The sequence below is a fragment of the Nannobrachium achirus genome (assembly GCF_963921795.1).
Source record: "Nannobrachium achirus genome assembly, chromosome: 10".
Lineage (NCBI taxonomy): Eukaryota > Metazoa > Chordata > Actinopteri > Myctophiformes > Myctophidae > Nannobrachium > Nannobrachium achirus.
The window spans coordinates 63,417,639-63,438,871 of NC_137819.1; the positions used below are offsets into that span (position 1 = coordinate 63,417,639).

At 41.7% G+C, this 21,233-nt stretch overlaps 1 protein-coding gene across 1 annotated transcript in view; it reads left to right on the forward strand.

Moving 5' to 3' along the window:
- Positions 1-10,980: 10,980 nt before the first annotated feature.
- The window catches only part of LOC308293218 (protein NLRC3-like), a gene marked incomplete at both ends in the record, with an annotated part of 58,837 nt that continues 48,584 nt past the window's right edge, over positions 10,981-21,233 (forward strand). Inside the window, 2 exons of the mRNA XM_080735654.1 lie at positions 10,981-11,005; positions 18,211-20,078. Coding sequence (XP_080591780.1) covers positions 10,981-11,005; positions 18,211-20,078 — 1,893 coding nt within the window. The remainder of the gene's footprint in view (positions 11,006-18,210; positions 20,079-21,233) is intronic.

Below are 21,233 nucleotides of genomic sequence, written 5' to 3' on the forward strand. Positions count from 1 at the left end.
TAACACTATAACATTACAAAGTTGTTGTTGTTTTGACATTGAGGAGCGAAAACCCTAAAAAATTACTTTTTCATTCACATGATAAATGTATAAACATTTGTGTGATTCCAGAAGTCACAGAGCAGAGTCTCCAACACCCAGCTGTGTGTCTATGAAGAGTGACGCTTCTAAAGGCCTTCCTCTTGTCTTCAGTGAACCTGGACCTCCACACCCACAGTATGTCCTCCTATACAATATACACAACACTACTAGAATAACATAGTTATGCAATCATTTGGTCAACGTCATTATTTGGTTAATTAATGGTTATTAAGGCTGAGATGTTGCTACGGCCCACACATCTATCCTAGAAAAGAAAAGAAAAGAAAAGAAAAGAAAAGAAAAGAAAAGAAAAGAAAACTTACTGTAATCACTTTACCTTTTTTAGTAACAGAGTAACAGAACACGTTAGTTTTGCAATAGAGTAATTGGATATAAAAGTTACTTTTGGCATTGGCATTACTTAGTTACATTGAAGACCTACAGTGGTTGTACCTTGAAAGTGCTGGTGGTGGTACCACAATGGCAGGTTGGTGGTGCCACCTAATTTTCTATTCTATAGCTCCACCACTAGGTGGTGGCAGAGAGCAACTAATGCCCAGACACAGGCAGTTTCAGTCAACAAATAGACAATTGAAAAGAAAAGTTAGTTAGCTGTTTTTTTTTCTTCTTTTTTTTAAAAGAAAATGTTGCTTTATACACAATTGTGTTTATAATATTTAACAACAATAAACACACTAAACAATGTTAGACAAAATAAATACAAAAACATAATCATAATGTATCTTTTGAGGCAGAAATAAGCTTGGGTTGTTTATCCCTTTAAAGTTATTTAAGGGGTAGCTTGAGTGAGCTATAATATTTTAATTTCATGGATATTTTTAATTAAGTTTAAAATATAACTCTCTGTGGAAACAAGTCCCCAGTACCCAAGGAACACAATCAAACCAATCACATCTTTCAGTTGTAATAATTTTTTGGCAGTTGTAAATCTGCATTTTATGAAGCCACTTAAAAGATAGGCCTATATTTAAACGTGGTAAAACATTGGAGCTTTAGCAATGGACAACATTTTAGTGGCTAATGCAAGGATTGAACTCCCAACCCTTGACACACAAGTCTGACCCTCAGCCCACTAGACTACCTTCATCCTGTTGATGAGAGACCATTGTGTTGGCTACAGTTAGTTCGCCTGCTACAGTGAGTTTGAGATATGGCCCAAAATGTATAGTTTTAGTCATGTGCATGTCATCCAATGTCTACTAAGTGAGTGCTTTATTATAATAACTATAATGTCAAACTAATTGTGTGGAAAGTCGTATATAATGCATGTTATTGAACTGTTTACAATTCTCTCTGCTAACAAATGTGAATGGAACTCATTAGAACAAGCATGTGTAGACAGAAAAGTACAGTATCCTGACAAATCATGTGTGTGTTAAAGTAATATGTTCTTCATTTTGAGGTAGAAATAAGCTTTCAATCAACAGATAGAAGCTTGTTGACAAGTGAAAAGAAAACTACTTGTAATGCTAATGAGTGACTGTAATACAGTAGGCTAATGTAGTGCAATGTTAGGCCTACTTTAAGTACATTTTGAGGCCAACACTTTCAAACTAAAAGATTTGAAAAGTAAAAGATTTGAATACTTTCTACACCACTGGTGGTGAAGGGTATACAAATGTGACCCTTTGTTTGAGCGGGATCTTGGTTGAACATGTAGAGCACTTCAGTGCCTAAAGCTGGGATCATACTCTGAACCTCTGGCCATCAACTCACAGTTACAACCCCTACTATCAGCAGAGTTGACACATCATCCTTGTGTAATACAATACCATATTGCATCTAATCACGTAAACATATTGCTTGAATGTTTAAACCCAATAAATGTAGTTGTAGACAGAAGTAAACAAGGAGCAAAGACGTGAACACAATGCCAAACCAAATTAAAAAAGGTCCAAAAAAGTGTGTGTGTGTGTGTGTGTGTGTGTGTGTGTGTGTGTGTGTGTGTGTGTGTGTGTGTGTGTGTGTGTGTGTGTGTGTGTGTGTGTGTGTGTGTGTGTGTGTGTGTTGGGGAGGGGGGCACAAAACTCCTGGGCTACCGATAAAATAATCTTTTAATGTATCTGAGTGTAGCCTAACAGATATTATGAAATGGATCAACTATAGAGTTACTGGTGTCCGGTGCAAGTCTCTGACATTTGACACTCCCGGTCAAGAGTCCATTGTATTGGCCTAAATAGTCGAGGACCCACATGGCCAAAAGCTCAAAGAAAAGAGGGGTACCTGTGATTTTCTGCCGTACTTTTTATTTCAGTTTCATCTATTAGGTTGGTCATTAAGGTCCACAGAATGAGAGGCCTGCTCTGCCGGAAACATCGCGAAAAAAAGTAATGGCCATTTGTATATTCACTGTCCCATTGACTCCACTAGAAATATTTAAAAAAGAAAAAAAGTCTGCTTTAATTAGCATGTGAGGGGTCAAATTAGGGATTCTTCGTGATTCTGAATCCATTGCAAGCATTTGTTTTGCATGAAAAACATTCCTTGGGCAAGATATCAACCCCCCAAAACAGTCAAAAGTGATGAGTCATCACTTTTTTTTCCACTTTTCACAGTTTTGGGCTGCCGAAAAGTAACCCAAGCAATGTTTTTTATGCAAAACAAATGCTTGCAATGGATTCAGAATCATGAAGAACCCCTAATTTGACCCCTCACATGCTAATTAAAGCAGATGTGTTTCCTTTTTTTTATATTTCTAGTGGAGTCAATGGGACAGTGAATATACGAATGGCCATAACCTTTTTTCGCGATGTTTCCGGCAGAGCAGGCCTCTCATTCTGTGGACCTTAATGACCAAACTAATAGATAAAACAGAAATAAAAAGTACGGCAGAAAATCACAGGTCCCCTCCCATTTTGGGGACTGGGTCCCCGACTAAAAGTCTGTGGCCATGAGGCTAACAAAAGCAAGGTGTTAAACCAGTAATTTAGCATATCATTGACTCTGAGCGTCCTGAGTTAGTACATCCCCTGTGTTCATTTAACTGTTTCACAATATAATATCAAATAATATAATGACATTCCTGAAAACTTTTACAGAGATTTAAAACGTGGAAGTCGGTAATATTCTACAGGCTGATCTTATGTAGACAGAAATATGCGCTCTCACTACCAACTCCAGACACATGATGTGGTAATACCTTTTACAGTTCACCTCCCCTTTCCTCTCTGCTGGCTACAGTATGTTAATTTTTTTAGGCAGTTTTGCCATGTTGGTTTATTTATTATTCACATTGAGTTACAGAATCGTTCTGCAAGAATGTCTGCTAAATAACAAAATAAATAACAAAAACTTAAATTAGTATAGACCTACATGGTAATTATAATGAGATATGCATCTAATATTTAATTTGAATATGTGGCCAAATTATTGAACTTGTTTTGGCTTGTTTTTCGAGGTGAGATTGTATTATTTTTCTTTCAAGATTTGGATTTGGCCCTTAAATATGAATGCTATTTATTGAATGGTAAATTAATCACCACTGCTGCATTGTCTGAAGGAAGCCAAACCAAAATAAGTTTTACTCTTATGTACCTGTAGTCTACACAAGATGTAGCAATTAAGTACTATGAGTGAATTAACCTTAGGACAGGCCTGTCTGTCTGCTGATTTGAACAGGGAACGGGGGAGGGGCGGCTGTAGGTCTACTGTTCCACAGTAAAAAAAAGTAAATAAAAAAAAAGGTGCTACTTTCTGATAACAAACTAGAAACTGTACTAGTCTACTACAAGTCTAGTCAAGTCATCACAACACTAAAATGCTGCTACTCTTCCCAATGTTTTTTATTTTATTTAAACCGTGTTTTTTACTCTGTTCCAATGCCTCTGTTCCATCTCACTTGGCCTTTTCAGTCTTTAGTTCCTAACTATTTATTTTTCTGTTAAGTGGAAAATATATTTTTAAGAACTCTACATATTTGTTCCACATCTATTCAGACTTTCCAAGGAGTCGCAGATAAAGGGAGAGAGGTTAGCCTACTGCATTACAGTGGTGCATAGTCATCTGCTGGTCTAGAGGACTCTGAGGAGGGCTTGTAAGTGGGAGTTTGGGGTTCCATTCTGGCTTGGGGTGCTAACCCTATCCAATATCTTTTGTGTTTGCTTTGTCTAAATAACATTGTTTATTGTAATAAACCATTTTTTATAAAGAAACAAACTCTTCAGTCCCCAGTACTCAAGGAACACCGTACAGGGAAAAAATCAATACAATAAAACTCAACATTTATAAGTTGTAATCACTTTTTGTAAACCTGCATTTTATGGAGACTGAAGATTGCCACTTTAAAGACAGGCCTATATTTAAACTGGTTAGAAGTTTGCATAGGAAAAGGTAGACTTTCATGACAGTACATACAGTTCACTGGTAAAAAGGTCAATTAAAAGGATAAGCTCAGGAAAGCCCAATGCTGTTTTACATTGAGATCCTTGTTTAACTCACACAACATTGAATGACAGATAGAACTAGCTTAAGCTAGGTTCATTGTTAGCAGTTTCGAGTGGTTTTTCAAAGCTGTTTTAAAGGAAGTTAGGAAGTTACACTCCTTTAAGGCCTTCAGTAGGGTGTTCCACATTTTAGTGGTATAGCAGGATAACAAATTTGACCCTTTGTTTGCTTTGTCTAACATTGTTTAGTGTAATAAACATAGTTGTTTATAAAGAGGCAATCTCTTTAGAAATCATCCTGATTCATTTTATTTAAACAGTGTCTCTCAGTTTCCGCATTTTTTGCGCAGTGGGTGCAAAGTTTGTTTTCTCTAGAGAGCCAGGTATGGCCATGGCAGCCTTTCTCAATAGCAAGACTAGTGCTCACTCGTACCTAGTTAATAGATGTCTTTGGGTCTCTCCTACTCCCCAACCCCCCATGTGAGACAGCTACAGCAACTTTGCCTCCTTAGAACGGGGGTCGACTCCAGGCTCCAGCTCAGAGCCAAACAGGTTTGGCCACTGTTTGTTTTTTTCATTCATACCAGCAGTGCAGCTGTAGCTATATGTTGTGTGACCTCTGTTGAAGTAGAGATCTGTAAATTCAACACAGTTTGTTGACTAAAATGCAGATTAGCTTATTACTCAAAAAAACTTTTTTGAGGCCTTCATTTGTGGAGAGAATAGATGCAGCACTTAAGTCAAGCCTACTAAAAGTAACATTTCAATGAAATGCCTTATAAACAGTAAAACAAACAATAAACAATCAAATGCATTTCCATATAATTAGTGTGAAAATATAATTATTATAAATTTATAATGCACAACAACTTAGCAGACTTTGGATGACATGCAAATGAGTAGTTTAGTACCACCAATTCTCTGTAGCAGGGGCTCAGGGAGCAATAAGGGAAAGAGTCTTGCTCAGGGACACATCAATTCCTAGCTGGCTTGGCCAGGAATCGTACCTGGGACAAACAGGAGCTTAGGCTCTCCAGGCATTCTCACTAACCACTAAGTTTTAAGTATAATAAACACAGTTGTGTATAAAGCAACAATTGCATTTCAATTCAACCTGAACTCTGCATTGTCGTCTAAGTTTTCTTTAATTAATAACAATCACAATGAATCTGTTCACCCTTGCTGTGTTGCCAACACTGTAATGTAGGGTTCATGGACTCACATGTGCCTCCCTGTGGCAGATAAGCCACATTACATGCTGTAACACCTCTAAAAAAGGTGGTACCACCTTTACTCAACGGCACTACAGTGGTGCCACTGAGGCAGCCAACTGGTGACACTGCCAATCTCAACTGCTAACGACTGTACAGTGTTTTTCCATGTTCATTCTGTCGTCACAAGGGAAAAGGAAAACAGAAACAATTGTAGATTTCTTTTTTTATGATTCCAGAAGTCTTCACCACAGAGCAGAGTCTCCAACACCCAGCTGTGTGTCTATGAAGAGTGATCAGTCTATGGGTCTCCCTTGGAACTTCAGTAATGAACCTGGACCTTCAAACACAACGTAAGATCACTGAACTCTTTAACTGGAGACAACAAGAATGAATCCACATAGAAATAATGAAATATATACACTAGTTTTACATTGGTTGTACTAATAAACAGGACAAAAGAAGGAAATACAAACTTTAAAATTGTGGACATGAAATATGCATTAATATGATAATTGACAGTTGTTGTGTCAAAGATCTTTGAAAGCTGATCAACAACCCTGTCACCTTTGCCCTTTAAAAGAGTTGGGTGACTCATAGTTGTCAGTTAAATGGGGTATCTGATGAAGAACTTCCAGGGAAACTCTCTCTGCCTCATATTACGCCCAGCAGTGGTGCTTTGGGATTTTCTTTTCAGGGCGGACGGTCATTTATTGACGTCACATGCACGCACATGCACGCGCCTCCAGAGGCTATTTAGAAGAAAGGATGTCAGCAGATCTAATGGTGGGAAAACAATAGTTTTCTAGTCTTAATTACATTTGCATTGTTACTTAAGATTTTATGTTCTACTAATTAATTTAGAAAATACAGCGCTACAGTAGTAGTAGCCACTGATTAAAGTATAGCTTGTAGTTATCAAGGGGGGGGTATGCACGCGTTTACACGCACGTGGGAATTTATTGAGTACACGGCGTCCGGTTTCCAAAGCTTCCAAATAGTTATGCAATCATTTGTCCAACGCCATTATGTGGTTCATTAATGGTTATTAAGGCTGAGATATTGCTACAGCCCACACATCCATCCACATCCCTATAATGGTGCGCTGTGCGTTGTCTCGGAAGTTGTGGTGGAAGTTACATCATGCGGTGCGGGTCTGTTTACATCCCACAGCAAAACAAACAAAAATTGATTGTAGCTCTTAACTCGCTCTTAACACTTTCCCAGCCTGGCCAGAATGGTTGTCTGTGGACTAGCCGTAAATTTCTAGTATTGTATTATGATCTGAGACATAATATTATGATTATAAACATTAGCGCACGCCCCCTCCTTCTTGGACGGCGCCGTTGTTTTGTTTTGTTTTTCGATCCCCCGGTCGTAAACTCACCATAAATATCTCGATTTCCATTGGCATAGAGTGGGGATTTTGGCCGAGTCTTCTTCCCCCCGTGGCGCTTCGCGTGCACGATCCGTGCACATCACGGTAAACGAATGTAATCCCGTCGATATGAAGACCCCGTGACAACTTTGATCTGGTCGAAAACATCCCCGAGATGCGCTATGCTAACTCTTCCTCCTACAATGAAAGTGAACGGAATTTGGGTTTAGAGAAGGGATAGTGACCAGAAGCACTTCCGGTTCATGCGCAGAGAAGAATGATGCAATTGGTTAGACCGGAGGTGAGACAGAGAAGGGCTACCGATCGTTTTTTTTTCCCGATCATTATCATTTATTTCAGTTTTAATGACCTAGTACAGTAAATTCCGGTCGGCTAATTCGAGTACAGATGAACTACGGTTTAATCCGGTTTTAATATTAAGTGGCTCGAGAGTTAACTCATTGAGTGCCAATCCCGAACTAGTTCGGCTTTATTATCGTATCGCAGAGTGCCGATCCCGAACAAGTTCGGCTTTAAAAAAAAAAAAAAAAAAAAAAAAAATTTTTTTTTTTTGAAAACATTTTTTTTGAATTTTTTTTTTTTTTTTTTGGACCCCATCAAATCTAGTGAACATGATTTCAATCGCGATTTTGCATGTTCCACCCCCATACAACCCCATCTAACATACAGGGCAGCCATGTTTGTTTACATAACATGTAAAACATAATGGCGATTATCTCAAGAATGCCTGAACGGATTTCCAATCGGATTTTTTTGTTTGAAAGCTGTGAACAAACTGCACAAATCCACTCCAATGCAATCCAGGATTGCATTGGATTTTTTAGAGCTCATTCTTCTCTGTTTTTTTCCCATGCATGAGGTGTGCAAGGTTTAATCATGGCTAAGTTGACGAAAATAAGGCTTCTAAAATGCTTGGTAGCCAATAGCTAACTTCAAGCTAACTTCATCCTCTTCCTGTACATGCACAAAGGAAAGTGTTCAGGCAAGTCATGGCTGCAGGGCTTCTGCATATACCAGCATATCTCTATGGGATTTTCTATGGCCACTGGGCGCCCTCTAGTGGTGAAAGGGGTGGCACTAAATGAGTTAATAGGTGTAAAGTTGTTCGAATCCATGTTTTTGTTTGGATATTGTTTATTGCAAGAGACATAGAAGAGACTTTTTTTCCAGCAGGGAATAGGTTTGCAAAAAGAAAAAAAGAAAACAAAATGAAAAATTCTGGGTAAATTCAGCCCCACCTCATTATTTGGTTAATTAATGGCTGAGATATTGCTACGGCCCACACATCTATCTCGAAAAGAAAAGAATAGAAAAGAAAAAAGAAAACTAGAAGCAGTGCTCTTCCGAGCACAGGTCTCCACCAGGTCAGGTAGGTCCTGGTGGAGCTAAATGTGAAAAGGGTGCCATGTCTTCTTTGGCAATTTAACGGCAAAGTGACGCTGCAGGCATGATTTGAGGCATTTTGTTCCAAAAATGAGTTTGGCAAACATCGACCTGCTGGTCGAATAATTGTAAAAAGATTGTTTTACATAAGTCGGCCTCCTCGTGCCATTATAAAAGGATATGAAAAATGCAGGGCAAAGGTTTTTCCTTGGCCTCTAGGGAGTGCACATACAATATTGTACACTGATGAACAGTGGAGTTATGGGTAAAAACACAAATCGGCCTTTTATAGCGCCACCATGAGGCTGAATTGATTTTTTGAGTTGCATTTATTCCTCCGCCTAGTGGGAATGTGCATGCACAATTTCACTAAAATCACACACTGCATGATTTCCAGTTTTAGCCAATCAAGATGGAATAAGGAAAATCGGACAGATCCATGTCGATCACATGACTGTAGAGATACTGTCTACCGATTTGCATTCATTTTTGACAAAATCTGTAGGAATACGGGCAAAAGTTAGTTTTGCAAAAATCGCACTCTTGGTGGTGCTAGAACTGGGCAATGTGAAGAATGTGGGGCAGAGCTTCTGAATTGGCATCCAGGGAGTGTGCAGGTGCACAGTTCGACCGCCACCAAGCCAACACACACACACACACACACACACACACACACACACACACACACACACACACACACACACACACACACACACACACACACACACACACACACCTGCCTGCCTAGATATGCACGCACGCACGCACGCACGCGCACACACACACACACACACACACACACCTGTTGTTTCAACATTTAATAGCCCAAAACAGATCTACTCTCTTAGACCAAAATTCTTTATCCTTCACATTACAAATGAATAAACATCTGTAAAGTAAAAAAAAAAAAAAAAACATCCCAAAATATTCAGCCCCACCTCCTAGAACACACTATCACGTCCAGACTTTTCTCTTTACAGATGAGTAAGCCTGGCTACGCAAGTTTACCTATACAATATATAACACTATAACATTACAAAGTTGTTGTTGTTTTGACATTGAGGAGCGAAAACCCTCAAAAATGACTTTTTCATTCACATGATAAATGTATAAACATTTGTGTGATTCCAGAAGTCACAGAGCAGAGTCTCCAACACCCAGCTGTGTGTCTATGAAGAGTGATGCTTCTAAAGGCCTTCCTCTTGTCTTCAGTGAACCTGGACCTCCACACCCACAGTATGTCCTCCTATACAATCATCATCATTCATCATCATTCTTCGAGAGTGAGGTCTAGCCAACACCAACTCGGGATTCCTGGATCGCTGCCGTCCACAGTCTCCTATCCAACATCAGGTTCTTGAGCTCTGCAGTGTTGTGAGCAGAGCTGTCGCGCCGCAGCACGTCTACATAGGTGGTTCGCCTTTTTCCCCTCCTGGCTTTGCCCTGGATTGGCTCCCATAGGGTCAGTTTATTAGCCTCCAGCTCTGGGTGCCTGACACAGTGTCCTGCCAGCCTCATCCTTCTTCCTCTGACCTTGTCCGTGACCCGTGGTAGGTCTCCATAGAGGTCCACATTTCTGATGCGGTCCGTCCATGTGACACCTAGTGCCATTCGTAGCATTCTTGTGTAGACTCCATCCAGGCCTTTTTCCTGTTGTGCTGTGAGGGTCCATGTCTCAGCCCCATACAGCAGCACAGACTCCACAGTAGCTATGAACAGCCGCCTCTTAAGGTCCTCTCCAAGTTCTGATTTCCACACTCTCCTCATCCCGTGCAAGGCCCTCCAGGCAAGTGCTCTCCTGACCTTCAGATCCTGTTCAGTTGAGGCAGTCCAGGCCCCGAGGTACTTGAAGTCCTCCACACGCTCGAGCACAGTCCCGTCTGCAGTGGAAATGGTTTTGTCCTCCGTGTTCACAGTCATTACCTTCGTTTTCTTGGCATTGAGCCTGAGGCCGATCTTCTTGCACTCCTTTTCTACTGCCAATAGAAGCTCCCTTCCTTTCTCGACTGTGTCCGAGACCAAGGCAATGTCGTCTGCGTAGTCTACAATATACACAACACTACTAGAATAACATAGTTATGCAATCATTTGGTCAACGTCATTATTTGGTTAATTAATGGTTATTAAGGCTGAGATGTTGCTACGGCCCACACATCTATCCTAGAAAAGAAAAGAAAAGAAAAGAAAAGAAAAGAAAAGAAAAGAAAACTTACTGTAATCACTTTACCTTTTTTAGTAACAGAGTAACAGAACACGTTAGTTTTGCAATAGAGTAATTGGATATAAAAGTTACTTTTGGCATTGGCATTACTTAGTTACATTGAAGACCTACAGTGTTTTTCCATGTTCATTCTGTCGTCACAAGGGAAAAGGAAAACAGAAACAATTGTAGATTTCTTTTTTTATGATTCCAGAAGTCTTCACCACAGAGCAGAGTCTCCAACACCCAGTTGTGTGTCTATGAAGAGTGATCAGTCTATGGGTCTCCCTTGGAACTTCAGTAATGAACCTGGACCTTCAAACACAACGTAAGATCACTGAACTCTTTAACTGGAGACAACAAGAATGAATCCACATAGAAATAATGAAATATATACACTAGTTTTACATTGGTTGTACTAATAAACAGGACAAAAGAAGGAAATACAAACTTTAAAATTGTGGACATGAAATATGCATTAATATGATAATTGACAGTTGTTGTGTCAAAGATCTTTGAAAGCTGATCAACAACCCTGTCACCTTTGCCCTTTAAAAGAGTTGGGTGACTCATAGTTGTCAGTTAAATGGGGTATCTGATGAAGAACTTCCAGGGAAACTCTCTCTGCCTCATATTACGCCCAGCAGTGGTGCTTTGGGATTTTCTTTTCAGGGCGGACGGTCATTTATTGACGTCACATGCACGCACATGCACGCGCCTCCAGAGGCTATTTAGAAGAAAGGATGTCAGCAGATCTAATGGTGGGAAAACAATAGTTTTCTAGTCTTAATTACATTTGCATTGTTACTTAAGATTTTATGTTCTACTAATTAATTTAGAAAATACAGCGCTACAGTAGTAGTAGCCACTGATTAAAGTATAGCTTGTAGTTATCAAGGGGGGGGTATGCACGCGTTTACACGCACGTGGGAATTTATTGAGTACACGGCGTCCGGTTTCCAAAGCTTCCAAATAGTTATGCAATCATTTGTCCAACGCCATTATGTGGTTCATTAATGGTTATTAAGGCTGAGATATTGCTACAGCCCACACATCCATCCACATCCCTATAATGGTGCGCTGTGCGTTGTCTCGGAAGTTGTGGTGGAAGTTACATCATGCGGTGCGGGTCTGTTTACATCCCACAGCAAAACAAACAAAAATTGATTGTAGCTCTTAACTCGCTCTTAACACTTTCCCAGCCTGGCCAGAATGGTTGTCTGTGGACTAGCCGTAAATTTCTAGTATTGTATTATGATCTGAGACATAATATTATGATTATAAACATTAGCGCACGCCCCCTCCTTCTTGGACGGCGCCGTTGTTTTGTTTTGTTTTTCGATCCCCCGGTCGTAAACTCACCATAAATATCTCGATTTCCATTGGCATGGAGTGGGGATTTTGGCCGAGTCTTCTTCCCCCCGTGGCGCTTCGCGTGCACGATCCGTGCACATCACGGTAAACGAATGTAATCCCGTCGATATGAAGACCCCGTGACAACTTTGATCTGGTCGAAAACATCCCCGAGATGCGCTATGCTAACTCTTCCTCCTACAATGAAAGTGAACGGAATTTGGGTTTAGAGAAGGGATAGTGACCAGAAGCACTTCCGGTTCATGCGCAGAGAAGAATGATGCAATTGGTTAGACCGGAGGTGAGACAGAGAAGGGCTACCGATCGTTTTTTTCCCCGATCATTATCATTTATTTCAGTTTTAATGACCTAGTACAGTAAATTCCGGTCGGCTAATTCGAGTACAGATGAACTACGGTTTAATCCGGTTTTAATATTAAGTGGCTCGAGAGTTAATAGGTGTAAAGTTGTTCGAATCCATGTTTTTGTTTGGATATTGTTTATTGCAAGAGACATAGAAGAGACTTTTTTTCCAGCAGGGAATAGGTTTGCAAAAAGAAAAAAAGAAAACAAAATGAAAAATTCTGGGTAAATTCAGCCCCACCTCATTATTTGGTTAATTAATGGCTGAGATATTGCTACGGCCCACACATCTATCTCGAAAAGAAAAGAAAAGAAAAGAAAAAAGAAAACTAGAAGCAGTGCTCTTCCGAGCACAGGTCTCCACCAGGTCAGGTAGGTCCTGGTGGAGCTAAATGTGAAAAGGGTGCCATGTCTTCTTTGGCAATTTAACGGCAAAGTGACGCTGCAGGCATGATTTGAGGCATTTTGTTCCAAAAATGAGTTTGGCAAACATCGACCTGCTGGTCGAATAATTGTAAAAAGATTGTTTTACATAAGTCGGCCTCCTCGTGCCATTATAAAAGGATATGAAAAATGCAGGGCAAAGGTTTTTCCTTGGCCTCTAGGGAGTGCACATACAATATTGTACACTGATGAACAGTGGAGTTATGGGTAAAAACACAAATCGGCCTTTTATAGCGCCACCATGAGGCTGAATTGATTTTTTGAGTTGCATTTATTCCTCAGCCTAGTGGGAATGTGCATGCACAATTTCACTAAAATCACACACTGCATGATTTCCAGTTTTAGCCAATCAAGATGGAATAAGGAAAATCGGACAGATCCATGTCGATCACATGACTGTAGAGATACTGTCTACCGATTTGTATTCATTTTTGACAAAATCTGTAGGAATACGGGCAAAAGTTAGTTTTGCAAAAATCGCACTCTTGGTGGTGCTAGAACTGGGCAATGTGAAGAATGTGGGGCAGAGCTTCTGAATTGGCATCCAGGGAGTGTGCAGGTGCACAGTTCGACCGCCACCAAGCCAACACACACACACACACACACACACACACACACACACACACACACACACACACACACACACACACACACACACACACACACACAGACCTGCCTGCCTAGATATGCACGCACGCACGCACGCACGCACGCACGCACACACACACACACACACACACACACACACACACACACACACACACACCTGTTGTTTCAACATTTAATAGCCCAAAACAGATCTACTCTCTTAGACCAAAATTCTTTATCCTTCACATTACAAATGAATAAACATCTGTAAAGTAAAAAAAAAAAAAAAAAAAAAAAACATCCCAAAATATTCAGCCCCACCTCCTAGAACACACTATCACGTCCAGACTTTTCTCTTTACAGATACAGTTATGCAATCATTTGGTCAACGTCATTATTTGGTTAATTAATGGTTACTAGAAGCTGGCCCGCCCTTCGGGCGGCCCAGCGTCTAGTCGGTGACCTGGCCAACTCGGAACAATGTAAATAGGGAATGAATGCCCCGCCCTTTAATGCAAACCCCATTATACCTGTTTTCATAGGACCCGTTTTGACCATCTGTCTGCCTGTGTCCATTTATGCCCATATATGGAGATATCTGTATCTGTCTGTCTGTCTGTCGGCGTCCATTCTGTCCATATATGGAGATCACTGCAGTTATAGTTCTGGGTCCATTTTATGCCCATATATGGAGATATCTGTCTATCTGTGTCCATTTTATGCCCATATTTGGAGTATCTGCCTGTGCCTCCAACTGTGTTGCAGACACAGTGCCGGTTCCCCCTTTAATGCAAACCTCATTATACCTGTTGTCATAGGACCCGTTTTGAACATCTGTTTGCCTGTGTCCATTTATGCCCATATATGGAGATATCTGTATCTGTCTGTCTGCGTCCATTTTATGCCCTTATATGGAGATCTTTGACCATCTGTTTGCCTCTGTCCATTTATGTCCATATATGGAGATATCTGTATCTGTCTGTCTGCAATCCATTTTATGCCCATATATGGAGAACGCGCGTGCCCGTGGGACGAACGGTTCTCATATGGGGCATTCATTTTATGCCCATATATGGAGAACGCGCGTGCCCGTGGGACGAACGGTTCTCGAGATACGCGAACGGTTCTTTAATGCAAACCCCAATATACCTGTTGTCATAGGACCTGTTTTGACCATCTGTTTGCCTTTTCCCCCTTATGCCCATACATGGAGATCTTTAATGCAAACCCCAATATACCTGTTGTCATAGGACCTGTTTTGACCATCTGTTTGCCTTTTCCCCCTTATGCCCATACATGGAGATCTCTGCACACACAGTACCGGTTGCGGAAAACTCTGATGTCAGACATCAGTTCCGCATACGGGCATTCATTTTATGCCCATATATGGAGAACGCGTGTGCCGGTGGGAAGAACGGTTTCGAGATATGAAGATCTCTGCACACACAGTACCGGTTGCGGAAAACTCTGATGTCAGACATCAGCTCCGCATACGGGCATTCATTTTATTCCCATATATGGAGAACGCGCGTGCCGGTGGGACGAACGGTTCTCGAGATACGCGGATTACATACATACATACACACTCACAGAGATTTTTTGTTGACTCATGTGGCGTGTACGTGATGTCAGAGCCTTTTATGAGGTGATGTCACAATGAGTCAGCGCTTGCGCCGATTTCCTCCGGAACAGCCTGATGTCAACAATCAGCCCGCATAAGGAGATTCCGAACGTTTCGCGCCGGTTCGGGAAAACCGCGCGTCGGGTCGAGACCCGGCACTGCACTCCGTGCCGCGGCGGGGAACGCGTGTGCCGAATCTGAAGCCGGTGGGACGAACGGTTCTCGAGATACGCGGATTACAGACAGACAGACAGACAGACACGCAGAGACTTCTCGCATTTATGGATAGATTAAGGCTGAGATGTTGCTACGGCCCACACATCCATCCACATCCCTATAATGGAAAAGAAAAGAAAAGAAAAGAAAAGAAAAGAAAAGAAAAGAAAAGAAAAAGTGAATAATGGTCAGCCTCTGTCTGCAGCAGTGTTGGAAGTAACACTTTGACCTTTAAAAGAGTTAGGTGAGTTTCTCCCTCTGTGTCATCAGCGCCCACACCCTAGGTGGGGTTGGCAATAGGGCCTTTCTGTGTGGAGTTTGCATGTTCTCCCCGTGTCTCCTAGGGTAGATACCCTCACAAAAACATGCAGTAATCCTGGTCTCAATAATGCCTCCCCCTGGCCAGCCGGGGGCGCTTGATGGAGGGGAAAGGAACTGGTTGGAATAACGTGTTCCTTCCACGCGCTACGTCCATCCCGGGGAAATCCCCCCCCCTGTCAGGTGAAAAGAAACAACTTGGACTACTCATGCATTGAAGGAAGCATGAGGTCAGTCCGTTGTCTCCCCAGACGCGGCAGAGGGAGAGCAGAGCCCAGGATTACATAGGCAATTGGCACTGGGTGAAAAAATGGGTTGCAAAATCATGGGATAAAAATTATAAAGTAAAAGAGTTAGGTGACTCATAGTTGCCAGTTATATAGATCATCTGGTGATTACCTTTGCTGTCTGTAACTTGTGGCGATGTTCTGATGGTTCTGACAGGGGAAAGTGTTATGTGTAATATCCATTATAGCGACCGACCGATTATCGGTAACCGATATATCGGCCGCCGATATGACCTTATTTGGGCATATCGGTTTATATCGGTATCGGTGAAATGTCCCGCCGATATAATAAAAACTAAGCCTAGCGCATTGAACAGTGTATGAGGGCTCTGAATGATGTAATGACCAGCATTGTCCAGCAGAGCGCGCCCTGCCACATGCCACATATAAGCAATGAGCCTTCAAACTTTCAGTCCATCAGCCCATTCAGCCGTCTTATGACTCTTTTTAGAGACGTGTAATCGATCAATGAACTGTGGTACTGCATCAAAGATGCGCTGCAGCCCTGCATGATTATGCACCAAATGCAGTGAGGTGGCATATGGCATAATAAACTAGCCGTTCAGTTCAGTGTGGATTCCGATGCAGTGATTCAATGTCGGGTGGGATTTGTCTGTCACTCAACGTCCATGCTATGGTTCTGCTAGCTACCAAACAAGCTAATACTCTAACGTTCCGTCGACCCCTAGTGCCTCGCCGCTAAAGAGTCATAACGTCTGTGGTTATGTGTTAAAGAGTCATAAAGTCTATGGTTCTTCCGTGTTCCTTCCCCAATTGCTGTGTATAATCCATAGACTGGAGATCATAAGTGCGCTTCCCTCCTCCGTTACTGTATGGTGAATTGACGTTGTACTGTGTTTGTCAGCCGAGCCCAGGGCCGGATTTACGAGGGAGCCCAGGGCCGGATTTTTTAGGGCCCCCCCCCCCCCTAAAAAAGCTCCCCCCCCCCCCAAAAAAAAGGGGCACCCCCCTGAAAACAGGGACGGATTAACCCCCGCGAGGGGGGCCCCCCCCTAAAAAAGCCCCCCCCAAAAAAAGGGCCCCCCCTAAAAAAAAAAAAAAGAAAAAAAATCAAAAAAAATGTATATCGGTATCGTATCGGTATCGGTGATGGGCCCCCTCTCTTGTATCGGTATCGTATCGTTTAAAAAAAAAGTCTATCGGTCGGACACTATCCCACACATTCTTCGCTTGGGGGGGGGGGGGGGGGGGGGGGGGGGGGGGCGGCGCCGGAGACCTGGCGCTCCATGCTCCATGCAGGGCCTGTTTGGCCTCTCCCAAAGGGTGGCGCTGAGAGAGATCTCTGATCTCTGAGAACTTTCACTGGAAAAACAAAAAGAATGAATCCACAAAGAAATGATTACAAATATAAGTGTGTTTTACTAAAATTGTGCACATGACATATATGCAGTCATTTGACAGAAGACAGAGGTGTTGTCAAATAGATGGCTTACCTGTCAGTAAGGACAGAAATGGATATGGCTTAACCAGTCAAAACAATTGACAAATGGACAAATTATATCTTTGTAATTTATTATTTAAGATTTATGAATATACAATAGTTCCATGACTGAGAGGAGATTAGTATTGTACATCAACACAATGCAGAGTGAATGCATATCAATGATGATATATGTCATGTCATATTATATTATAATTACATATTAAATACTATTATACAGTAATATGTCTTAATGTCTCCACAGAGAGAGGGAGAGGAGTGGTTGTGTTGTGACAGAGCAGGCGTCCAAGGGATCCAGAACCACACCTGGACTGAAGAAACCCAGTCACACCAGCAGTGGTACATTAATTAACACAGTTAATAACTGAAATGTTTGAATTGACAGAAGACATTGTCAGACTAAATGTCCACAATGTGTCATCAGTATCCATGTTTAAATAATGACGCTAAACATGTATCAACTCTGTATGAAAACCAGTGATCCGATGTTGTTTCTTTTGCCTGTTTTTCTTAGTTTTATTAACCACTTAAACCGCTTATGTTGTTTAGTGGAGACCCTCGGGGCTCTATACTAGTGTATTTTCTGTTTTCACTCAACATGAAATAACTTCGCTAAAAATAGCAGATCTACAAGTTTACAGATCAGCTTGTAAGCTTGCAGATCTGCTATTTTCTGTCAAAGTTTCCCCCAGAATACGGAAGCTGGGGTTTAAGTAGATAAATTATAATGTGCATACTGTGAGGATGTAAAGTTATAAATTCAACTGAATGTTTAAAATGTCTTCATTGTCTTCTCATAGCAGGTGTCAGTCCGCAGGAGGTTCTAAAGGTTTATAAGGTGGGTTTGAACCGTCTTGATCGTGTGACATACGTCACTGAAGTGCCCTCCCTCAGCAGCATCTACACAGAGCTCTACATCTCAGCGGGAGAGAGTGAAGGGGTTAATACCCAACATGAGGTCTGGCAGCTTGAGAACGCTTCCAAGAAGAAGACCCTCCATGACCAACCAATCAAATGCTGTGACATCTTTAAGCCCCTCCTCCTTGGCAGAGACAAACCCATCAGAAGAGTTCTGACCAAGGGCATCGCTGGCATTGGAAAAACATTCTCTGTGCGTAAGTTCACTCTGGACTGGGCAAGGGGTTTGGAAAATCAAGATGTCATTCTCCTGGTTCCCTTCTCATTCCGGGAGCTGAACTTGGTCAGAGATGAGCAGCACAGTCTTCTCTCACTGATACATCGTTTCCACCCAGAATTAAAGAAGGTCACAGCAGAGCAGCTTGCTGTCTGGAAGGTTGGCTTCATCTTTGATGGTCTGGATGAAAGCAGGTTTCCGCTGAAATTCGACAACATTCGCATTGGTTCTCATGTCTTCCAAGAGAATGACATTGTTTTTGATGTCACAGTGACATCATCAGTGGACTTACTATTGACAAACCTCATCGAGGGGAATCTGCTCCCCTCAGCCCTCCTCTGGATAACTACCAGACCTGCAGCAGCCAATCAGATCCCTCCTGATTGTGTTGACATGGAGACTGAAGTACGAGGGTTCACAGACCCCCAGAAGGAGGAGTTCTTCAGGAAGAGATTCAGTGATGCGAAGCTGGCCAGCAAAATCATCTCACACATGAAGACATCAAGGAGCCTCCACATTATGTGTCACATCCCAGTCTTCTGTTCGATCACAGCTACCGTTCTGGAGGAAATGTTGAAGACAGACGAGACAGAACAGCTGCCCACGACCCAGACTGCGATGTACAGCCACTTCCTGATGGTCCAGACAAAGCGAAAGAATCTGAAGTATGACGAGACACACGAGGCAAAGAATGAAGAAAAGAAAAAGAAGGCAAACAAGATGCTCAAGGCCATGACTAAGATGTACAACCACTTCCCGTTTGTCCAGACAAAGGAGAAGAAGTATGTTGAGCTCATGGAGAAGGACAGGGAGGATCTTCTGAAGCTGGGCAGGCTGGCGTTTGAACATCTGGAGAAAGGCATTGTCATGTTCTACCAAGAAGACCTGGAAGAGTGTGACCTTGATGTGAAAGAAGCCTCGCTCTACTCAGGAGTTTGCACAGAGATCTTCAAAGAAGAGACTGTTCAATCTGAGAGAAAGGTCTACAGCTTTGTTCATCTGAGCATCCAGGAGTTTCTGGCTGCAGTCTACCTGTTGCACTGTTTCACACAGAAGAACATGAAGGTACTGGAGATGTTCCTGAGAGAAGAAGAAAAAGAAAGAGGGGGAGGAAGGGGAGGAGGAGGAGGAGGAGAAAGGGGAGAAGGAGAGGAAATTACCCTGGAAGACTTCCTGTACAGAGTCATGGTAACATCCCAGAAGAGTAATAATGGCCACCTGGACCTCTTTGTCCGCTTCCTTCATGGCCTCTTACTGGAGTCCAACCAGAGTCTGTTAGGAGGCCTACTGAGTCAAACAAAGTGCAGTCCAGAGACCATCCAGAGAGTCATTAACAACCTGAAGAAGATGACCACTGAAGATCACTCTCCTGAGAGAATGATCAACATCTTCCACTGTTTGATGGAGATGAACGACCACTCAGTACTTCAGGAGATCCAACAGTACCTGGAGTCAGGGGACAGATCAAAGACAAAACTGTCTCCATCCCAGTGTTCAGCTCTGGCCTTCATGCTGCAGATGTCAGAGGATGCTCTGGATGAATTTGACCTGGACAAATACAACACCTCACGGGAGGGGCGACGGAGACTGATCCCAGCTGTGAGGAACTGCAGAAAGGCTCGGTTAGTAGTCATGTGAATAGAAACATCCTAGAGTCAATCTGCCATTACAGTTAATAATAACACTATAATTAGACACTATGGTTGACACACAAGTTCCAATAATAATGTCTGTGTAATAGTGACTGGTGGTATTTTGTGTACGTGCAAATTCCACAATAAAGCAGGGAAAAAATTGGAAGGATGTGTGGTTACCGTGACACGAGTCACGAGGAATCCGCTGAGAAATTAATTCCGTCTAAGCATTTATATTAGATACTGTGACGTCATTTATATTAGATACTGTGATGTAATTTATATTAGATACTGTGATGTCATTTATATTAGATACTGTGATGTCATTTATATTAGATAGTGTGATGTCATTTATATTAGATAGTGTGATGTAATTTATATTAGATACTGTGATGTCATTTATATTAGATAGTGTGATGTCATTTATATTAGATACTGTGATGTCATTTATATTAGATAATGTGATGTCATTTATATTAGATAGTGTGATGTCATTTATATTAGACACTGTGTTGTCATTTATATTAGATACTGTGATGTCATTTATATTAGATACTGTGATGTCATTTATATTAGACACTGTGTTGTCATTTATATTAGATACTGTGATGTCATTTATATTAGATACAAAGATGTCATTTATATTAGATACTGTGATGTCATTTATATTAGATACTGTGATGTCAAGTGAAGCATGACCAAAAGCTTCACCTTTCTGTTGTTCAGTCGTCCAACCTGGATAACATTACTCAGAAAGTTTACAAAACACAGCTTCACTTTGCTGGGAAAACATTATCTGAGTGAATACAATAGTGTGTTGCTATAGCAACCACACTAACTAAACTAAGAGTCTAACATCCCTGCTGGTTGAACCCACCAGACCAGTGGTTTGAACCCACTGACACTCAGTAGTGGATCCTAAAATAAAAATCACACCCAGAGTGAAGAGATTGGTGCCTTTTATGAGTCTGTCCGGACGGACGGACAGACAGACAGACAGACAGACATACAAAGCCAAAAGTAGGAGTGGTTAGCACCGCTCAAAAAGGACCATATCGTTATTATTTTCAATGGGTCTCTTTCACTCAGCTCTTTACATTTCTGCTATATTCTTTACTATAGGTTTGCTTCTAAA